General features: G+C 44.1%; 1 protein-coding gene across 4 annotated transcripts in view; it reads right to left on the bottom strand.

Moving 5' to 3' along the window:
• Positions 1–906: 906 nt before the first annotated feature.
• Positions 907–18803, bottom strand: part of UGT8 (UDP glycosyltransferase 8) — a 34796-nt gene continuing 16899 nt past the window's right edge. For 3 of the 4 annotated variants that reach the window (XM_058838518.1, XM_058838520.1, XM_058838519.1), the window contains exons 3-6: positions 7131–7273; positions 5573–5649; positions 4250–4469; positions 907–3284 (exon numbers count right to left, since the gene is read on the bottom strand). In XM_058838518.1, coding sequence (XP_058694501.1) covers positions 2921–3284; positions 4250–4469; positions 5573–5649; positions 7131–7273 — 804 coding nt within the window. In that variant the 3' untranslated portion in view covers positions 907–2920. The remainder of the gene's footprint in view (positions 3285–4249; positions 4470–5572; positions 5650–7130; positions 7274–18803) is intronic. The other variant, XM_058838522.1, reaches the window with a different exon arrangement.

Below are 18803 nucleotides of genomic sequence, written 5' to 3'. Positions count from 1 at the left end.
CAAATCAGGTTTATAACTTTCAAATGGTGTGATTTTCACTAGGACAAGCAAGGCCCAACTGTGGCATTTCCCAATCAGTGGCAGAGCACTGTCTTGGAAGATTAATTCAGTTTCTTTTAAGTGTCTTCCCTGTTCAATAACTAACATTGATCAGAGGGGTGACTAAAGCCTCGGTCCTGATATCGTGATGCAGTCTGGAGCTACACATGGATTTTTAAACCCCTTTTTTAACATTCCTTCAGCCATCTGGCTGGTTTCAACACTGGCTGGGCACCAACAGCCATCACTGCTCCATTCTGTGTCTGAAACACAGGAACAATTTGCTTGCTGTGTGGTGAAAGGGAGATGGAAATAACCACAGTAACAGCTTGTGCTTGAACTCTGAAGAAAGTTGAAACACAACAGGTATTTCTAGAGATGAGGTGGATCAGAGTCATGGGGAATTTGGCAATACAATTAAGGCAGCAACTGCCTCTTCTTGCAAAAGAATTGCAGCAGTTTGTACCTACACAGAGACTACTCAAGACATCCATCATCTCACCTAACATGGCTGTGAAAAGCCTTCCAGCCCTGCTCCTGAAGGGATGAGCTCACCACGTACAGGAAAACAACCAGACTGAAACCACTGTGCCACGTACGTCCACCAACTCCAAAAAAGGTGACTTCTAGCTTCGAAGGAACGTAATTAACCATTTTAGCTTTCAATTCAAAGCTCCTACAGGACATGCACCTACACTCACAAAAAATAGCATTATTTTTGATTTCAAATAGATATCATGCACCACATGAAACACTGACAAGTTGTGTGTACCCCAACAAACATCCACATTTCTGTACACACACACGGTGGGTCCTTTGAGACAACTGGCATTCGGTTTGAACAAAAATATACTTGCAACAACAGAATTTCTCTATTAAATCCATGTTTATTGCTTAAGTTTTATCACAGTGGAGATTAAATTATGCTTAATCATCCGGTCAGTGCTTTTGTACCTTCTTTAATGCCAAAAAAACCCCCACATTCTAAACCAAGTCATTCATACACTCGAAGTCTTCTCACCATCCCACCATTCATCGCCTCTGTGTGCTCCTGTAGTTGCCACGGGCTGCGAGATTGTAAAAAGGTATAGCTAAGAGGCTTATATTTATAATACCATTTTTTTTTTATCTTCAAGTATTCAGAGAGCAGCACGAGTAGCCGCCCTGCGTATTAGAAACGTATCTGCACTGTTATTTATTGCTGTAGGACCGAGGCTCCTGATGGAATGGTGATGAAATATTGCATCACTGTGTATGAAGATGAGCTCAGCATCCCGTCATCATCCCAACTCCTCCCATGTTAGTGAGCGACACAAGGCAAAAAACGGGCTTCCCTCCTTTCTCTTTCAGCCACGGCACCTCCAACTACAAATAAATAAAGCGTACACTCACAACGTGTGTAGTGCAAATTCCAAGTAAACAGAATGACATGGAAATAAAACTCAGAGTTGCCAACTTTGGTTCAGCAGGGCAAGCAACGATTCCACGGCCGGCATTCCCGCCCAGGGAGCGCGCACCACCGCCGGCGTCCCGTGTCGGCGACAATGATTGAAGGAGATGGTTGGAGGGCAGGGGGGGGACAGGGGGCCACCTCTGCACTCGCCAGGTGGCCAGGCCTCACCCCACACACATCCCCCACCAGCCCCGGGCAGGACGGCTGGACACCGCCCGCGGCGCGGAATTCCTATTGGCAACTAGGCGGAACATGGATTGCGTGGCCCAGACTAATAGAAGGTAATATTTCTGTTTTTCCAGATACAACCATTGAAAGAGAACATCTACAACATTGCGATTCAGAAAGAACTTAATGAGAATTAACAGGAAAGACATTCAACTCTGGGGGGGCGCGGGGGGAGCGCTGTGTGGGGGTTGTTCCCTTGAAACAAACCCCCAGGAGTGGTTCCAGTCTGCACAGCTCTGGGCCAATTACAAAACCTTCTGCACTAAGCACAGGGCTAGGTTTTCACAAGTTCCTTTTTTTTTTTCCTTTTCCTTTTTTGTTGCTGTTTTGTTGTTTCACTTATTTTTCTTAATTATGCAAACCTACTTCCCACACAGCCGTATTTGGAACTGAAATAAGACTCCCTAATAATTTCGTGGCATCAATTCTGTATGCAGAGAAAGGCGACAAATCAGAATTTGTCTCGGTTAAAGTTAGGACACACTGTGGACTTGCTCAGAACCCTTTTCTCCAAAGTACTGGTAGCGAGCAGAAGAGTCATGCAGCTTTATCAGTAAAACAAATACATATTTTTGCCATTTTTCTTCAGTGCTCATTGAGATTATTTCTTTTTTTAAAATTTTTTTTTTAACCTCTGTGTTCTCAGTCCACAACTCGCTATTTCTCGCCTAAAGACTGGGGGAAATCCTTTGTGTTTTAAACAGCATTCTTGTACACAGCGGGTTGAAACCTTCCACAAAGGAAACATAGAACTAGCACTAGAGAGTTGTCTCAGCTAAAAGGATGGAGATATTAAAACGATAAAAAAAATAAAAGGAGAACACCTCTGCAAATAAAAAGAAACCTCTCCTCATTTGGGACACACACACTGAGCTTTTAAAAGCTGAAAATTCATAAATACGGTCATTGTACAGAACTTTAGAGAATTAAGGCTTCTAAAAACTTCAGTGCCAAAATAACCTCTCTGCATCAGTATTAAGAATAAAATATTTTCCATTTTAGGTTGTGCTTGCCTTTTTTTTTTTTTCTTTTTTCTCAAGACTTCTCTTAGTTCCGTAGAATTTTGTCACATAATATTACATACTGAAGGGGAGTGTTAGAACTGCTTATTGAGGTTTTAAGTAGTTGTTAGACTAAAGTTACAGCGATAAAATTCGATTACTGATCTGATTCATTGCTACTTTACACGGGGCTGTTGGCTCATTTCACCTTTTTTTCATGCTTAATGTGGCCGTTTCTTCTATACTTGCCATTGGGGATCCCGTTCTGGTAGTGTCCATTAACAGCGCTATGTTTGTCATTGCACCAGAGATGTTTGCTCTGCTTGCAGATTAATTTGGTCATCCTGGCCAAAACATAGTAAAGTAAGGCAGCACCCACTAGCAGGACCAAGGCAATATCCAGTAAGAAATACTGAAAGAGGGAGATGCTGTAAACAGCGGCACGGAGGTGCTGGGCTCCGTTGTGGCGCAGGATGTAATTGATCCAGTACACAGTCCGGTTCACGGGGTGGCCAGGCTGGTCCTTGTGGATCTCCGACAGCCTCTGCGCCCGCTGCCGGTAGCTGGGGGGAAGAAAGCAAACAAGGAAGAGAGGAAAAAGCTGTCATCTCACTCCGTTGTGCAATTCACACCAGAGAAATGCAGAGCAGCGAGAAACCCAGGGTTGATTTTGCAATAAACCATTTCCACCCGGCTCCAGGGTTTCACCCAAAACTTTTGGTTTTTCAACCCAGCAGCTGAACCCTTTCAAATTCTTCCTCTCCTGTCTGCAGGGTTGACAGGTTATTTACACAGCACTTGCCTTTACACTGAGGATAATTGCACAAGGGGAAGGTGATGAAACTCATGTTATCGAGGCTGCTATCAGCATTCCCCCACTCTGCCGCTACCCTGCTGCTTGCTCCTGACAACAATCTCCTTTCCCAGAAAGATTCAGCTCCCATGAAAGCAAGAAGCATCAACAGCTCCAACATTAGGGATATCCCACTTCAATATACTGCCAGCTAACCCCTCGCTATTTTTCATCTGGATATGAGAAGTATTACGAGCCAGAAAAGGAAAATAACACCTCAAATTATTTCATTTTTTCTTATAAAATCACAGAACTTCGAGTCCCTCTTTCTAAATGCCACCCCATTTTAGCTACAACCCAAACCATGTATGTCTATCTTGCTGCAGGCCCCGCAGGCAGCACCACAGCCACACTGCTCACGTGGAGTAATCAAGACAGACACAAAGGGAACCTCGGTGTGCAACACAGAATAAGTCGGGACAGGTTTGTTTCCCTAACCTCTGTGCCCTCCACATGGCAACTGCTACCAAGAGCAAGTGAGACAATTGAGTTTTGGTGCTGAGCAACGAGCCCAGCACCCACACAGAAACCTCAGCTGTTGGGTAATCCTGAGAAACGGGACAAACACCCAGACTTGCCTCAAGTGTAGGCACAAATAACAAAACACAGGTTTTTTTTCCACTGCATGAAGGCTTCACATCCATATTCATGCACAAACAATTGCTCATTCCATACCTGGGGTCATTAATAACTTTGACTAGGGCTTCGTACAGCTCGCTCTCAGTCATGGTCTTCCAGTTGAGCAGTATTCCCATGCCTTTGGCCTGCACACGGGTCATGGTATCGTAGTGGTCTCCAAAGAGGGGAATGCCCACCACTGGGACCCCGTGGTACATGGTTTCAAAAATGCTGTTCAAGCCTCCGTGACTGAGGAAAGCTTTAATGTTAGAGTGACCTGCAACCACAAGAGGCATCAAGGTTACAAAATACACTCCTGCCTCCTTTGTATTAAGCTACCCAAGCACCTGGGTATGACAAATTTATCACCATTCTTCTACGGCTGCAACTCCGGCTGGTAAAAAGGACTGCAGCCTGTTCCGAAGTCCTGCCTTAACCCACTCTGCTGAAATTCCTCACGCATTAAATCATTTCCTCACACACAGAGTAAGAGAGAGAGCAGCCAAAGCAAAGCAAATTCTCACTTGTATGAGGCCTGTAAAGTGATTAATGGAGTAATTATTAAGTATTGCCTGCTCCTGAGCAGCTGCAGGTGGTGACTCCAGCAGGTTCAGCTGTACTCGTGAGCACAGTTTTGTACGGAATTAACTTTTTTAATGGCAGGACAATCCATGTCACACTCCTAAAGCTTCACGTGCCCTTACTTGAGGTTAGCAAGGCCTGACAATCACAGCAACAGCCTCATGTGATGGAAAAAGCAGCCTGCCTCAGAGCAATCCTGTAACCAAAACAAATCTACCTGCTTCAGGAGGCACCTGCCTAATCACTACCTTGTGGGAAATTCTCCAGCTCACACACACACACTGATGTTTAATGCACTCATCAGCTCCCAGTCTGAGCTCTTTTGGGAACACACACACATCCAGGTCTCCTAGAAACAGTCAGATATTCTGTGGCCCCTCAGACCTGCAGGTACCCCCGAGAAAAACTAAACTATCAAGTTTAATTTTCCCCTGAGAACCTGTAGCACCTCGGCTCAACAGAAGGCTTATCAGCTTGTAACACGTGCCCAAGTTCTGGTAGAGCTTCCTTGTATTTATAAAACAATATTTACAGACTCCTAAAACTTATTCTGACGCTCAGTTTCATGACCCCTCCTTGAACAGTGTTTGAACTTAAGGAAAATGTGAAATTCCTATCAGGGAAAGACAATTCACAGAGGGGTATTCAATTCTCTCTTCAGATCCTAATTTAACATCCTTGCTCCATGACAGAAATTATCCTGGTCTGATAATCACTGCTAACTCAGTAGAGTATTTCTGAAAGAACAAACTGAACTCAAGTGAAAATAACCAATAAACAATGGAAGCAGATACTCACCAAGGAGGTCATTTTGTGGTAACCATTCGATCAGCTTGGTATTGTTGCCTAAATTCCTTGGTCTGTTTCCTGAAAACCTAAACCAGTAACATGAAATGGAAACAGTTATCAAACCCTCCAAAGGAACTACTAAAGGATTGAGCTGCTTGGTTCATTAAGAGCACTGGAACTGCAACTTCCCAAAGAATCAGCTACACACTCCCAAGTAAGCAAGACATGCACCTTTGCAACAGGCTTGTACTTCTGTCTGTCAAAAAAAAGCCTACATTATTTATGCTGGTTTAATAAAATCAATTAATTATGTTACTGGTTTGTCCTCCCTAACCAGAAGGGCATAAAGAGCTGCAAAAAAACCCCAAAATTTGGCATTGTGACATGAAGACTGCCAAGCAGTACTCACCACTTTTCTGTCCAACATACAGGTTCAGGATCTGAGGAACAAAACCAAACCCTGAATCCCCAAAAAACTTGAAGTTCCATCTGATTGATATATAAATTACCCAAATTTTAATAAAAGGCATTAAATGGAATTGTTGCATTGGCATTAAAAAAAGCTATCCTCAAGAAAAAAACCTATTTATTTTCTTCCAAAAGGGGATGCTTCCTAAAGAGACATAACCCAGTAAAAAAATAGTAAAAGGACAGCAGAAAAGCACTAAGATAAATTTGAATTATTAATTAGAAACCAAGCAGTGTTGTGGGATCCACAACAGTGTCTCTACTCCAAACAAAAACTGATGTTACCTTCACAACCACAGATTGTGCAGCACAGCCTGAATAATTCCCATTTTTCCTGTTCATTAGCAGGATTTAATCCTCGAACTACACGCAGCAGCGAGGACATTCCCTAAAAAATTGTGGGGAACAAGCCATCAAGACTGTTCATACAACTCCAAGAGTGTGGCAGGGTCTTGAGACACCCTTGTGACGTGTAAGACACTGAGTATCTGAAAATAAAATGTTCACATGAACTCCACCAAATTATATCAGCAATGCTTGACATGAAGCAGAGCTGACTAAACAGTTTGGGGATTTTTACAGGGAGCTGAGAACACTACTCAAGACGTTTTTAGAACTGAGAACGCTTCTTTACTGGTTCTGACTCCTGAAAATTTCTCTTCCTTCAGTTTCTCACAGAAGGACAAGCAAGTGGGAAAATGAATAATGAAAGCCTGTGTTTACACATGGAAGAGGAAAAGGGGCCTAAAAAAGTGAGGGAAAAGGGCAAGAAAAAAGAAAACTGAGGTTTTTCATCATCAGGATTCATTTTTGAGCCCTGGGGTAGCTCCTTCATCAAAAATAGTGTTAGTATATCCCAAATGTTCTGAACTTCTCACTGTCCCCAGACCTTCCAAGGGTATGAACCCACACCTTACTCTGCCATGACAATCACTGCTTCTCCTTGTTAGGAGGATATTGCAACATTTTCATGCCAAGTGTTTTTCCAGAGGATCACACCGTCTGTGCCACCCAGACAGGCTCCATTCCATCTTCCGCATCTCCAGGGGGAAACAAGGCTGCTCCAAACCACCCCAAGTTCCTCCAACATTGCCCTTACCTCCAGATAACCCTCTGGGGCAGCCTTGCCAGGGCGTGTGCCAACTTATTGGCGATCTCTTCCGACAGGTACTTGACTCCAGCGCCGAAGGAGACGAGGACAAAGCCGTTCTCGTGAGCGCCGTTCACCCACGCCTGGAGGTCCTGCGGAAAACAAAGTTCACGCTGAACACTGCAGAGGCAAAGCACAGCAACAGCGAGCAAACACGGCTTAGAAAGAGCAGTTGGAGGCGCCTTGGCTGCTTCAGAAGCAAAGTTCCACAAATCCCAAACATTCCTGGAGTCACCGAGAACAATGGCTCAGGATTCAGAGTCCAGGAACAGCAAAACCCTTCCCTGTTTGTTTTAGGTCCAGAATTAACCACCAGCAGCTTAAAACAATTTGTCCCTCCTTAACTGATCAGTTGACACACATTCCCAAGTTAACAGGCTGCATTTTAACTCAGCAAAGCATAAACAGATGCATCTCATAGTACCAGCTTGGAAGCCCTGCTCAGGAGAAGTGTGAACGAAGCCCGGGACTCATCTGTGTCATTGCCAGCCTTTAGTGAAGTGAGAGAGTGCTTTAAAAGCCTTGCTTTGCTTTCATTTATGGAAAAGGAATAAACACAACTCGAAGGAAGCCAGAGCTTCTAACGACACTGTCAGTTTCTACAGCTCAAGGAGTAAAGAGCACCCTTCACTTTTTAAAGCATTGATTTAAATTCTGGGTTTTCCAGAAAACCACTGTTAGCAGTGGAAACCAACAAAAAAACCCCAACTCTGCCACTGACATATCAATCATATGAAGAATATCTTCTGTTTCTCAGGATATTGTTTAATTCTGGTCTCATCAAGTTGAAGCACAAGCCTGCTCAAGGCCAGTGCAGCAATAGGAAATGAGCAAAGAGAAAATGAAGAGCCGTGCTCACAATGTGCCTCTTGTCCCGGCAATAAATAGGAGGGCAGACAGTAACGGAGTAACGCCGTGCTATCGTATCCCAGCACAAAACCCAGCACATCTCTCGATTCTTCCACATTGCACTGGGGGTTGTGCACCACTCTCTGCTGTAAAGCAAAAAAGATTTCCATTTTCTTTAAAATCCACAGATTGCCCTTTCCCAGCACACTCTTTCCCTTTTTTTATTCATGTGAAGGGAGAGGGAAAAGGCAAAAGAGGGGAAGTGGCTCTGACCTGCCTCAAAGCTGAATCATTTATGAGGGGCTGAACTCCTGACACCAAAGTTTCCAAAGTGGTTTTGTGATTTATTTAAAGCTCGTCCTTGAATCTTACTTCAGGACCTAAGGCACCCTGCAAATGTCATCACATATAGTCACTGCAGTGCTTGAATAGTCACACACCTTGAAGTCTTTCCCATCAGCTGTTTAAAGCTGAAGAGTAAAGAACTTTCTGCGGGCTCTAGGACAAACCTTTCCAGAAATCCCAAAATGCACATGCCCTGGTCTTCATGGAGCACTCAGCCAGCCAGAGGGGCACATTCCTGGAGGTTTCACAAGTGCTTTCTAGCTGACACCCCCCCGACAGAGGTGCTCAGGAAGCCACAAACAAGGTATTGGAGCTGGTTCCCAAATATTCAAACACATCACACCTTGGGACACAAAGGTGAGGGCAGCCTCGCCTGCAGCAACCATGAGATGGAGCTCAGGATACTGAGGCAACAGGGCAGACAACAGCACCATCTCCAGGGCTTCAACAAAGTTAATTCCAACCTCTTCAGAGAGCTGCTTGGAAGAATCCTGTGAGACACAGACCTAGCAAGACAGGCTTGGGAGAGCATGTTCCAGCAGCACTTCCTCCAAGCTCAAACAGGTCCATGCTGAGATGACAGAAAAGGTGTCAGGAAGATAAAGATATAAAAAAGGAAAAAAAACCCATCACACTTAATTCAGGTATGGGTGGAATATCCAGGCACTGCTTGAGCTTGCAGGGATGGGTTTTGTAAAGCCAAAGCTGAACGGGACAAGGGACCTGGCAACAAAAAGTTGAAGGTGCTTCCCGCTTTCTTCATTTTAGCCTTTGTTAGTTTGGCCTTCGGGAATGCCACGTCCCTCAGACCAGAGGGAAAGGGTAAATAGACCAGACACAGACTACTTACACAGGGTGTGATAGGATGCACCCAGAAATGCCAGGTGTCTGGTGGGGAATGGGTGGGGAAACAGGATAAATAGCAAGTGTCACTTGTGTTATTATAGAGGAAAACTCAAAGAGTGGTCTACTCAGCCCAAATTTGATCCCTAGAAAGCGATGGAGAATAATCCTCGATCATCCTGGCATCAGAAGGTCCTACCTGTGACTACCTCTCCCAGGCCAGACATGATTTCTGCTGCTAGAGGTGAGCCTGTTCTAGCTGAGAACTGGCTCCCAATACCACTGCTCCTCTGTGCTTAATGAGAAATTCTGGGGGACTTCACAAACCCATGTATTCGCACAGTAACAATTATACTTCATTACAGAAGCATAGAGGAGGTAGAAATAGTTCCCTGTAATGGAATTTCTAAAACAGCATTCAACAAACCCCCAGCAATAATAAAAAATAGCTTAGTACTTAGAATTTTATGTAGAGGAATAATAATGTAAAAAAAAGGAACTTCACTACGTCACCTACAGACTTCTGCATTTTGCTGTGGAACAGCCAAGCAACCTGCTCTGTGCTGTTACGGTGGTTTCACAGCCAAGCCTCTGTAATCCTTCCCTTTGAAGGTAATCCCACTGCTTCAGTGGAACATAACATGGACAAAGGTGAATTTAAAATCTTGACAGCCAAGACAAGATCCTAGCATCAAGGCTGAAAGCACAGGATTTGTTCATCATATTAAACAGGATTACATTAAAAAAAAAAAAGTGGAATACAAAATAAAATCGTTTCTATCAGCAGAACCTTAATATCCAGACCAGAGCTGGATGATGCCTGGCCAAATCAGAAGCAGAGGAACCTTTGAGTTTCTTTTAAAATGCTATATAAGAAAGCACATAATGAATTCCTCAGGGTCAAAACTGCCCAGTGCCAACCTCAGGGAGACAGGAAGTTTCATCTCAGCTTGCTGTGTTTTGACATCAACTGAAAGGTCCTGTGCCAGATTTTATTTATGTTTTACACCGTGCTGTCCTCTGACCTGCAGCCCCTTCCCCATCTGCTTCCCCAGAGGAATGCTGGACATCACTACTGTGCATGGGCTGCAGAAAATCAACTACAGACTTGTCAGAAGGAGGGTTCTTCCTGCAAACATCTGGGTCATTCGTGGCCTAACACAGCCTTGATTCAAGGGGATCACTACAAATGTAGGGAGCTGGGTAAAAATTAGGCAATGGCAAACAGGAAACTTATACCGCATCCTCTTAGAGCTCCCTGAGTTTGTGATTCTCAGGTTCCTTCAACTTATTATACTCATTTCTGTGACAACATTTTAGCACATTACTTCTAAACAGAAGGTCAAGTGAAACTGAATCCAAGTAAGTGGCATTGCCAGGCCTTTGGTTTTAAGGCACATCTGAACATCCTGGTACAATTAGCCAGGCCGTGGCACAAAGCCTCAGTATTTTCTTGTATTTTGCCTGTTCTTTGTGTAGTATACAAGGTGTAGCTGTGATACCCAGAGCAGATAAAAGAGCAGGCTGTGCTCTAGGCACATCTCTGAAAGGGACTGAATACCTGCCTCAGCAGCACTGTGACTGTGGCTATGTGTGTCATTTAATTCTTGCATGTACACTCCTAATGTTCACAAAAGAGAAGCTGGGAGCAATGCTCACAGAGCCTGAACACGGGAACAGCACACACTGATGCCACAGAACAACTTGGTCTGCCTACAATTTCAGCAGCCTTAAGTCCCCTTCCTACCTTTCAACTCTCTAGGGCCATATTAGCCCTAACATCCCCCACAGCAGCCTCGAGGAAACCACAAAAAAAACCTCAGAGACCCAAGTTCATCCCCCATGAACTCACCCCTCTCTTCCCCTTAAATCCACTTACACTTTTGACCTCCAGCACGCTCTGCCCTGGCGATCTAATTACACTCTGTATGAAAAGGCACTGAGTCAGGATGAGTCATTAGAGCTGCCCTCATTAAAATCAGCATTCCCTAATCGGGCACCACTTCACGGCTCCTGGCTTGGAGCACAGCGACCTCCTTTTGCCCACTTCAAAGGATTTTCAGGTTTCCTGTAAACTCAGGATGATTTTAACACAAGCAAAGGACCATTTTGGAGGTCTAACCTACAGAAAAAATATTGGGGGCGGGGGGGGGGGGGGTTTGTGACATGATGAGCTGCTCTGGCTCAAACTTCAACTGAGCACAGAATTAAGAATTTAATTACAACTTAAGACATATATTATCAGGACATGCACTTCTTTAAATGGCTCTCTCTTCCAGAGGAAGACAGCACCTAACCCTCTCCTTCACCCCCAAATAGAAGAAATTTTCAGGTTTTCTTTCAACTGAGGCAACTTGACAAACCTAGCAGTGAAATAGAAACAGAGGTCTGGCTTTTTCCCTTCCAAACCAGCGACCAAACCTTAAGGAATTATAACCCCCAACCCTTGGTGAACTTGACAGCAAAACTTGCAACAGAAATCCTAATAAAGAATCACAACAGACACTGACTAAGCTTGTGTACATTATGTCCATTACAAGTGTAGGCCTGGCAAGTCTAATGCAGCGCATTCACATTCTGAACTGAATTGTCAATGACATTTTCCAGCTCAGCTTTGTGTTTCATCCAGTTACAGCTTTATACATGTTTATAATAAAGGATCACCTAATACACATACTACAACCAATTCAAATTTTCACTTAAATGGTTTAAAAAAGAATAAATAATGCAAGTATCACCTAACACCTCTTAATTACCATTTTCACAGAAGCTGTGTTAAAAAATGATAAAAAATGCATACTGAAGTATAAAAAACTTAAAGGACCTCTGCTTAGAACACTGCATCCAACCCTGCCAGGTCTCTGCTTTGTTTCCATGTGAGCTCTGTGCATGTCTTTTGGGAGGAATAGTACAGGGCTCAGTGCTTGCATAGGGAGAAGAAGCACTTATTGATCTGTGCTGTACTATAGGAGCGAGGAGGGGAGGAATCAAGAAATAAACCCCATCTTTTGAGCGATGTGAGACAGGAATGCTATTGTGCCAGCCCCACTGTGTGGGCTTTGTTCTGCCCGGTTTTCTAATTAGCCATTCTCCGCAGGCCCCGGTGCCCAACACACAGCTGTGAGCAGGGAGCGAGGGCCCAGCTGGCAGTAACCAGTGGTGCCTAATACTGAGCTTTGTTTCAGATAAACAAAGTGCACAAATACAAACACAAGCGGGTGTAATATCCGAAGCTTTCCCTGTTCAGCTGCTCGATCCAAATGTGCAATAGCACAAACGCCTGTTCTTCCAACATGGTCGCAAACCACCCTTTCCCCAAGGCAGAGCACAGCCAACCTATGCAACTTCTCCTACAAAATGCTGCATGGAGCAGACAAAACCAGATCTATTTTCAAATAAGAAGCCACATTAAGCCATCTTTAGAAAGGAGTCACTCACCGATAAATCAACTCAAAGGTATAAAGACCATGTTTCTGAATACCCAAGCTTTTCCACCGTCCTCTGATTAGTACTTCCCTCACATGACATGTTTAAATTCCGTCTGAATACATTTTTATTTCAGATTTTACCAACACAACATATCAGAACAGGTGGTCTAAGGTCATACAGACGCCCTTAGACAACCTTTATATCACAAAACAAACAGAATCGTATAACCTAAAAGTTATAAAAACACATAATTCCTCTGCAAACTCAGAGAATCTACCACGCCAGGCAAAGACAGCTGTCTGTATTTCCTTGCCATGGATTTTTAAGTCAGTCTAGAACCAAAACCAGGAGTTTTTATTTGCTCAGAGCAGCGAAGGACACAGCACACCCAGCAAACACCGAGGGCACGAGGCAGAGGATGGAGTCAGCCTCCCTGATTCCAGGCACATCCAGGCGCTTGCGCCGGCTCCGCGTGGCCCGGCACACCTTGGGCACACTCCAAAGGTTATTTTCCACTGACTCAAGTCCTGGCTTTAAAAAACTATGGCTACCAAGCAAAAGCAGCTTTTCCCTTTTATCGGGACTTGCTCCTTTCTGTATCATCCATCTTAATTAAGTTCTTAGCGCAATTAAAAGCAGACACCCAGTGCCCAATGAGGACAGGATCCTCCCCCATTTCTCTCTGAATTAAAGACAAGTTACTTCTTTCTCTTCCCTGGGCTTTACTAATGATAGCTACCATACAAACAGGGCATGCAGTCAATATTCACACACTTTTCTCATATTTTGTAATTCATACTGGCACAGAGTAAGGCAACTCCAAAAGCAACACCTTGTGCCCATTAAAGAAGCCTACTCAGACTGTGGCATTAGATAAATCCCTGTTTTCTTGCTGGGTAAGAAGAAACTTCCTACCAGCTGGGAAACAAACTTAAGATCTGCACTGTTTCCTATCAGAACCCCAAGCAGTATTAAGTACAGTCACCACATATTAATCTAACAATGCTGCTCAGTTTTTCAGTATTAGACACAGATTCAGCCCTGCTGAAATACAGACAACTTTTTCCTTTCACATTTCTCACTAATTATTTGATGTTCATACATATACACACACACACTGTGTATCTGCCTTCTCTAAAACAGACAGGGCATTAAAAAAAACCCCAGTCTTTCAAACCTTACAAGGCTTTCCAGTGCCTACAATGTATTTTCTTATCCCAGACCTTGACTGCCTTTTCCCATTTAGCATCCAACAGGGACAGAGAGCTCAAGTCCATTTAAATTTGAAGAGGAATATAGTACACACTCCAAACCAGAGTTAGGAAATGCAGTCCCCCAAAGCCTTTGCTCCCATACCTGAGCTCCCTCTAGAGCTGCAGGGATATCCAGTGAAGCTCCGGGAACACGCTCTACCCAGAGCTAGAGGTCAAGCAGGAAAAGTGCCACGCAAGGACTTGCCTGATGCAAAAATCCATTACTCACCAGACCTCTGGCAAACACCCTGGGAAAGCAACCTTGCCTTTCAAATGAATGGGAGGAGTGGAAAACGAGGAGCTTGCCCTTCAGGAGAGGTTATTAAAATCACTGCAGAGAGTAGCGGGTGCAGCAGAGGGATCCTCAAACCCAGGGTTCCAATTAAAAACCTTGTTGGCATTACCCCACAGGCAACGTTCTGTTAAAAAGTACCCAAAAAAACCTCCTTCCTAAGCGTGAGCTTGCCAACATGCACAGAAAAGTTGATGATTGTCAAAAGGAAATGCAAACCAAGGTTTTACCAACCCTCTAAGTTGATCCATACAGAGCGAAAACCTCCACAGGAATTAGGAAAAAACAATATTAAGTACTGAGTCAGTTTTTACTTACTCTGTCTATAAAACAAAGTCAAATTAAATTGCTGCTAATACAGAGAAGAAGAAAATTGACAGGAAGCTAAATTTTAAATAGGGGCCTCTGTATTACAGATACTGACATACACCCCACCCATGAATCCACATGACAATCTTATTTAGGTGGGAAATTGTGTCTGCTGCTGTTCTAGTATGAGACCTGCACTCCGTGGATGCTAGGAGATAGAATTCTAACCTGCAGCTCTAAATCCTTTAATCTAATAATTGCAATTTCTCCTTCATTTTCCTCTTCAGATATAATAGCTTGTCTTTCTTCCTGGGTTTTATTTCCTCCCTTCTCTTTTTTTACAGATTTATAAGTACATGTAAAGTGTGTATATATATATTTACATACACAACACCTATATACTTTTACATTATATTTATATAAGCAAGCCATCAGTCACCACAATTTCTTTGAAAAGCCAAAAATCAGCTGGCTTCTGAGCCTGTGTAAACACCACATCCTTCATCCAGACTCCCTTTGGTCAGGGTGAGCAGCAGAACACACTGCCAACACAATTCCCCCCATGAACAGCCTGGGAAGGCTCAGGAAAATGTCTCCTTACAAAGCACTTGGCTGGAGACACCTCATCCCCCCCAAAACAAAGTATCAGTTATCCAAATTATCCACTTCACCTTTAAGCAACTAGGACATCTGAAAAGCTGTCTTGATTTAAGATTTATTTTTTTCCAAAGTCAGTAATATTAATAATTAGGCTTGCTACTTGTAAATGTCAAGTTTTGAGCACATCCCAAGGTCCCAAATTATAGGAATATGGTACCCAAACTCAAGGATGTTCCAAATACCTCAGGAAATAAAAGAACACCCTTTGAAATTAATTCCTATCTTCCTTCTGTATAATGTTATAAATCAGAGAAATATGGGAAAAACACTGGCTCATTATTTGCCCTCTGTAGAGGTCATTCCTCAAAACCTGGAAGAGGCACTCAGTTAAAACACTGCATGTTACCAAAATGAATAAATCTTGTTAGTTTGTGGGTTCTAATACCAACACAATAAATTAGAATATTTAAAATCACAAAGCCTGCTCACAGCAGCAGCTTATTAAAATGTTGGTTTTGGGGTTTTTTTTGCAGTATGAATACAAACAACCAAGTACCTTCTCTTGATTTTAGCCTTCATCATCTGACCTACCTGACATCTAAGGTCTGGAACTTTTATTTTCCATCCCCAACACCAACAAGTGCTTGAACTCAACAGATAACCACCCTGGACTGTAATCCATGAACCAAGTAAGCTTGCTTTTTGATAAAGCAAAGCACAGGCTCGCTGAAGGTTTGGTGCTCCTTTGCCCACTCATGGGATGCCAGCTTCATGTAGGACCTGCCTTCCCCAGGAGTTTAACTGGGGATGCCTAACCAACCTCCAAAATCAGCCCTGCACCCTTCCCCCCGTGTCCTGAGCTGAACAGACACATGCTGAGTCACATTTCTTCCCCAATTTCAAATGCAGCAGTACAGCAGAACAGACATGGGTCACCAACCCAGTCCTACTGGAGCAGCTGAGACCAGACACTAGAGTTGGACTGTGGGTACCCGGAGAGCTCACACAACCCTTGTCTGTGGATCAAAGGGTCAAATTTAGGGGAGAAGGAAAAAGCTTTATCTAAAATGCATCTCAGAAGCAAAACACATGATCATACAGCTCACTACAGAATTTATACAATGCTGTATCATCCTTAAAAGACTTTTTGCCTCCCCAGCTTACAGCCACACGCATTTTAGAACAGCTTTAGAATTGCTTCACATCACCAGGAATTTACTGTCCAAACAGGTCTGTAAGAACCATTCCCCAGACCTTAAAAATAATACTAAAATGATGGTGCTACACCAAGCACAAAATCTACTACTACAGCCTGCAAGGGCTTAGAGATGTGTCCTTGAATATGAACGAAGGAGAAAAGCCAAGTTTAAGGAATAAAACATCTCTTGATTCTTCCACCCCTTTTTCAATATAAATACCAGTATCAGCTAACAAACCTAGTTAATTCATAGCTGTCAGCAAGGCTCAGGAAGGAGAAAAAAAAAAAGGAAAAAACCTCAGAAAACCAAACAAACCCAACAAAATACTTTTCAGTGAAGATATTTCAAAGCCACCAATTTGCTGCATAGGCTTTGATCTGTATAATAACGAGCTCAGATAAGACATGTCCATGGAGGAGTGAGGAAGTTCCTGTAATTATCTGTTGACAGCTGTGGCTGTAAGGACAACTTTTTACTCCCAAATGAGAACAACCCTCCTCTGCAGCATAAATTTGGTTTACTCATGAACTGAGTATTTCCCCAGGCAGCTGCTTGTAGCACCCCACGGCTTCCTGCCCCGATGCAGGGATGTGTTTTATCAGGCTGATTAATGCCTAGTACACATCAAACCTGGTCACAAGGTACAAACCCCAGAGGTTTCCCTGTTGGTGCTTAAAAGGGTGTCCCTTGAATAAAGCCAGCTTCATTCAGGTTTCTCTGGAGAAGCATAGTGAGGAAGAGCAGAGGAGCCAGTGATTTTCCTAATGGCCAATGAGTTATCTGGAAAACTCTGCCAGGGAACACCATACCCTCAGTAGTTGAAGTCATTGATGACCTTAAGGGCTTGATAGCCAGTCTGTCTCTAGGCTTTTCATCTTTTAAGGCTAATTTTGTTCACACTGTCCTCTATATATATATAACTCAGCATACACTTTTATGAGTTATGAACACAAATCCTGGACTCTGTACCCATAAATAAGCTAATAAAATTCCACATGCCTGTGGGTTAAGTCACCTTCAGCATCTCCTCGTCTTTTGCTGAGCAGCACAGCAGGCAAGCAAGGAGCACTGGCTAAACCCACTTTTAACCAGTGAAAACGTCACACTGGCTCTCACAGAAGACAACCACAATCGCCTAGGCAGAGCTTCGCAAAGCCACCATCAGCCCTGCCAGCACGGCAGAGCCGAGTGACACGGAGGGCTCAGCTTCACCCACCCGCAGCAGGGACCCCAAGGGGGAATGCGCCGTGCCCGGGCACTTCAGCCGCTGTCTGCACAGGTGAGGCTGTCCCTGCCCTGCCGAGGAGGGAGCCGCAAGGCACCGCAGGGAGCCGGGCAGAGCCGTGACCTCCAAAGGACCCGCTGCTCCCCTCGCCGGCTCCCCCTCCCTGGCACGCCGGTCACTGCGACTTCCCCAGGGACACTGCGCCAAGCGCAGACCGACACCGGGAGCGGGATCCGAGCCTTCCCCAGGCATCTGGGCGAGCTGAGAGCCAAAGACACGCTCGCAGCCTGTGCGCCACAGCCGGGGGCTGCAGCGGAACTGCTACAGAGCTCGGCAGCAGCTGAAAATCATGCTTGACACAAGCGAGCTGTAGGATCAGCAGGGAGGATGTGCCCCAGGAGCGAAATATTAATGCAGATGGGACAGCAAAGCTGGGTCAGGTTATGTATATCTACACACGTACATAGGTAAAATACATAATATTAACACAGATGACCAGCAAAGCTGGGCCGAGTTTGTTTCCCCTCACACATACACGCTGTTACATGACATGAATATTCAGCACCCACTGCTACGTGCTGCCTTTAAAGCTGTGCTTTTCTAACTTTCCTTTCAAGAAGTTCAAGGAACAGGTGCAGAATCTGAGCAGCCACAAAACAGAGCTACCCCATGCCCTGGGATGAAAGAATGGCCACCCTGTGACACCTTGTAAGATCTTGACCTTTATCTCCTCATTGAGTGCTTAATTGTCACTTTGTGCCTCTTATTTTTAAGATGCTGCTTATTAACACAAAGAACCCTTAACTTATGCATAGGCATTCTATTATGGTTAAGCAAATTACTTGGTTATTTTTGGTGAGGGGGGAAAGAAGGAAACAACAGAGGGGTGCCACTACTGAGGTGCCCAGGCAACCTGCTCTGGTATTTTGGACTTGAAGGAACACTCCTGACTTTTTTTTTTCCCAATACTTCTCTAGCAAAGTGGACTAGGCTACTTGTAAGCAGTTTTGGTGAATTCAAGAGACCAGAAAAACTTGTAATAACAACTTTAGTGAGCAAATGGTAGTTACTGTGCCCAGCTACACACTCCCTTTTTCTAATCAGCATCCACAGACGAGAAAATTACTTGAGGGAGCTGCTGAAGCATCACCAATTCCAGCACAGAACCATGAACTAGCTTCTCCTTCTGGCTCACCCTAATGCACCAAACTAGAAGCTGCAGAAAATAAATTGGCCAAGGCTGCTGCCTTGGAGATGCAGCAAGAGCAGAGAACAGCC

The sequence above is a fragment of the Poecile atricapillus genome, chromosome 4 (genome assembly GCF_030490865.1).
Source record: "Poecile atricapillus isolate bPoeAtr1 chromosome 4, bPoeAtr1.hap1, whole genome shotgun sequence".
Taxonomy (NCBI): domain Eukaryota; kingdom Metazoa; phylum Chordata; class Aves; order Passeriformes; family Paridae; genus Poecile; species Poecile atricapillus.
This window is presented reverse-complemented; position numbering and strand designations above follow the sequence as displayed.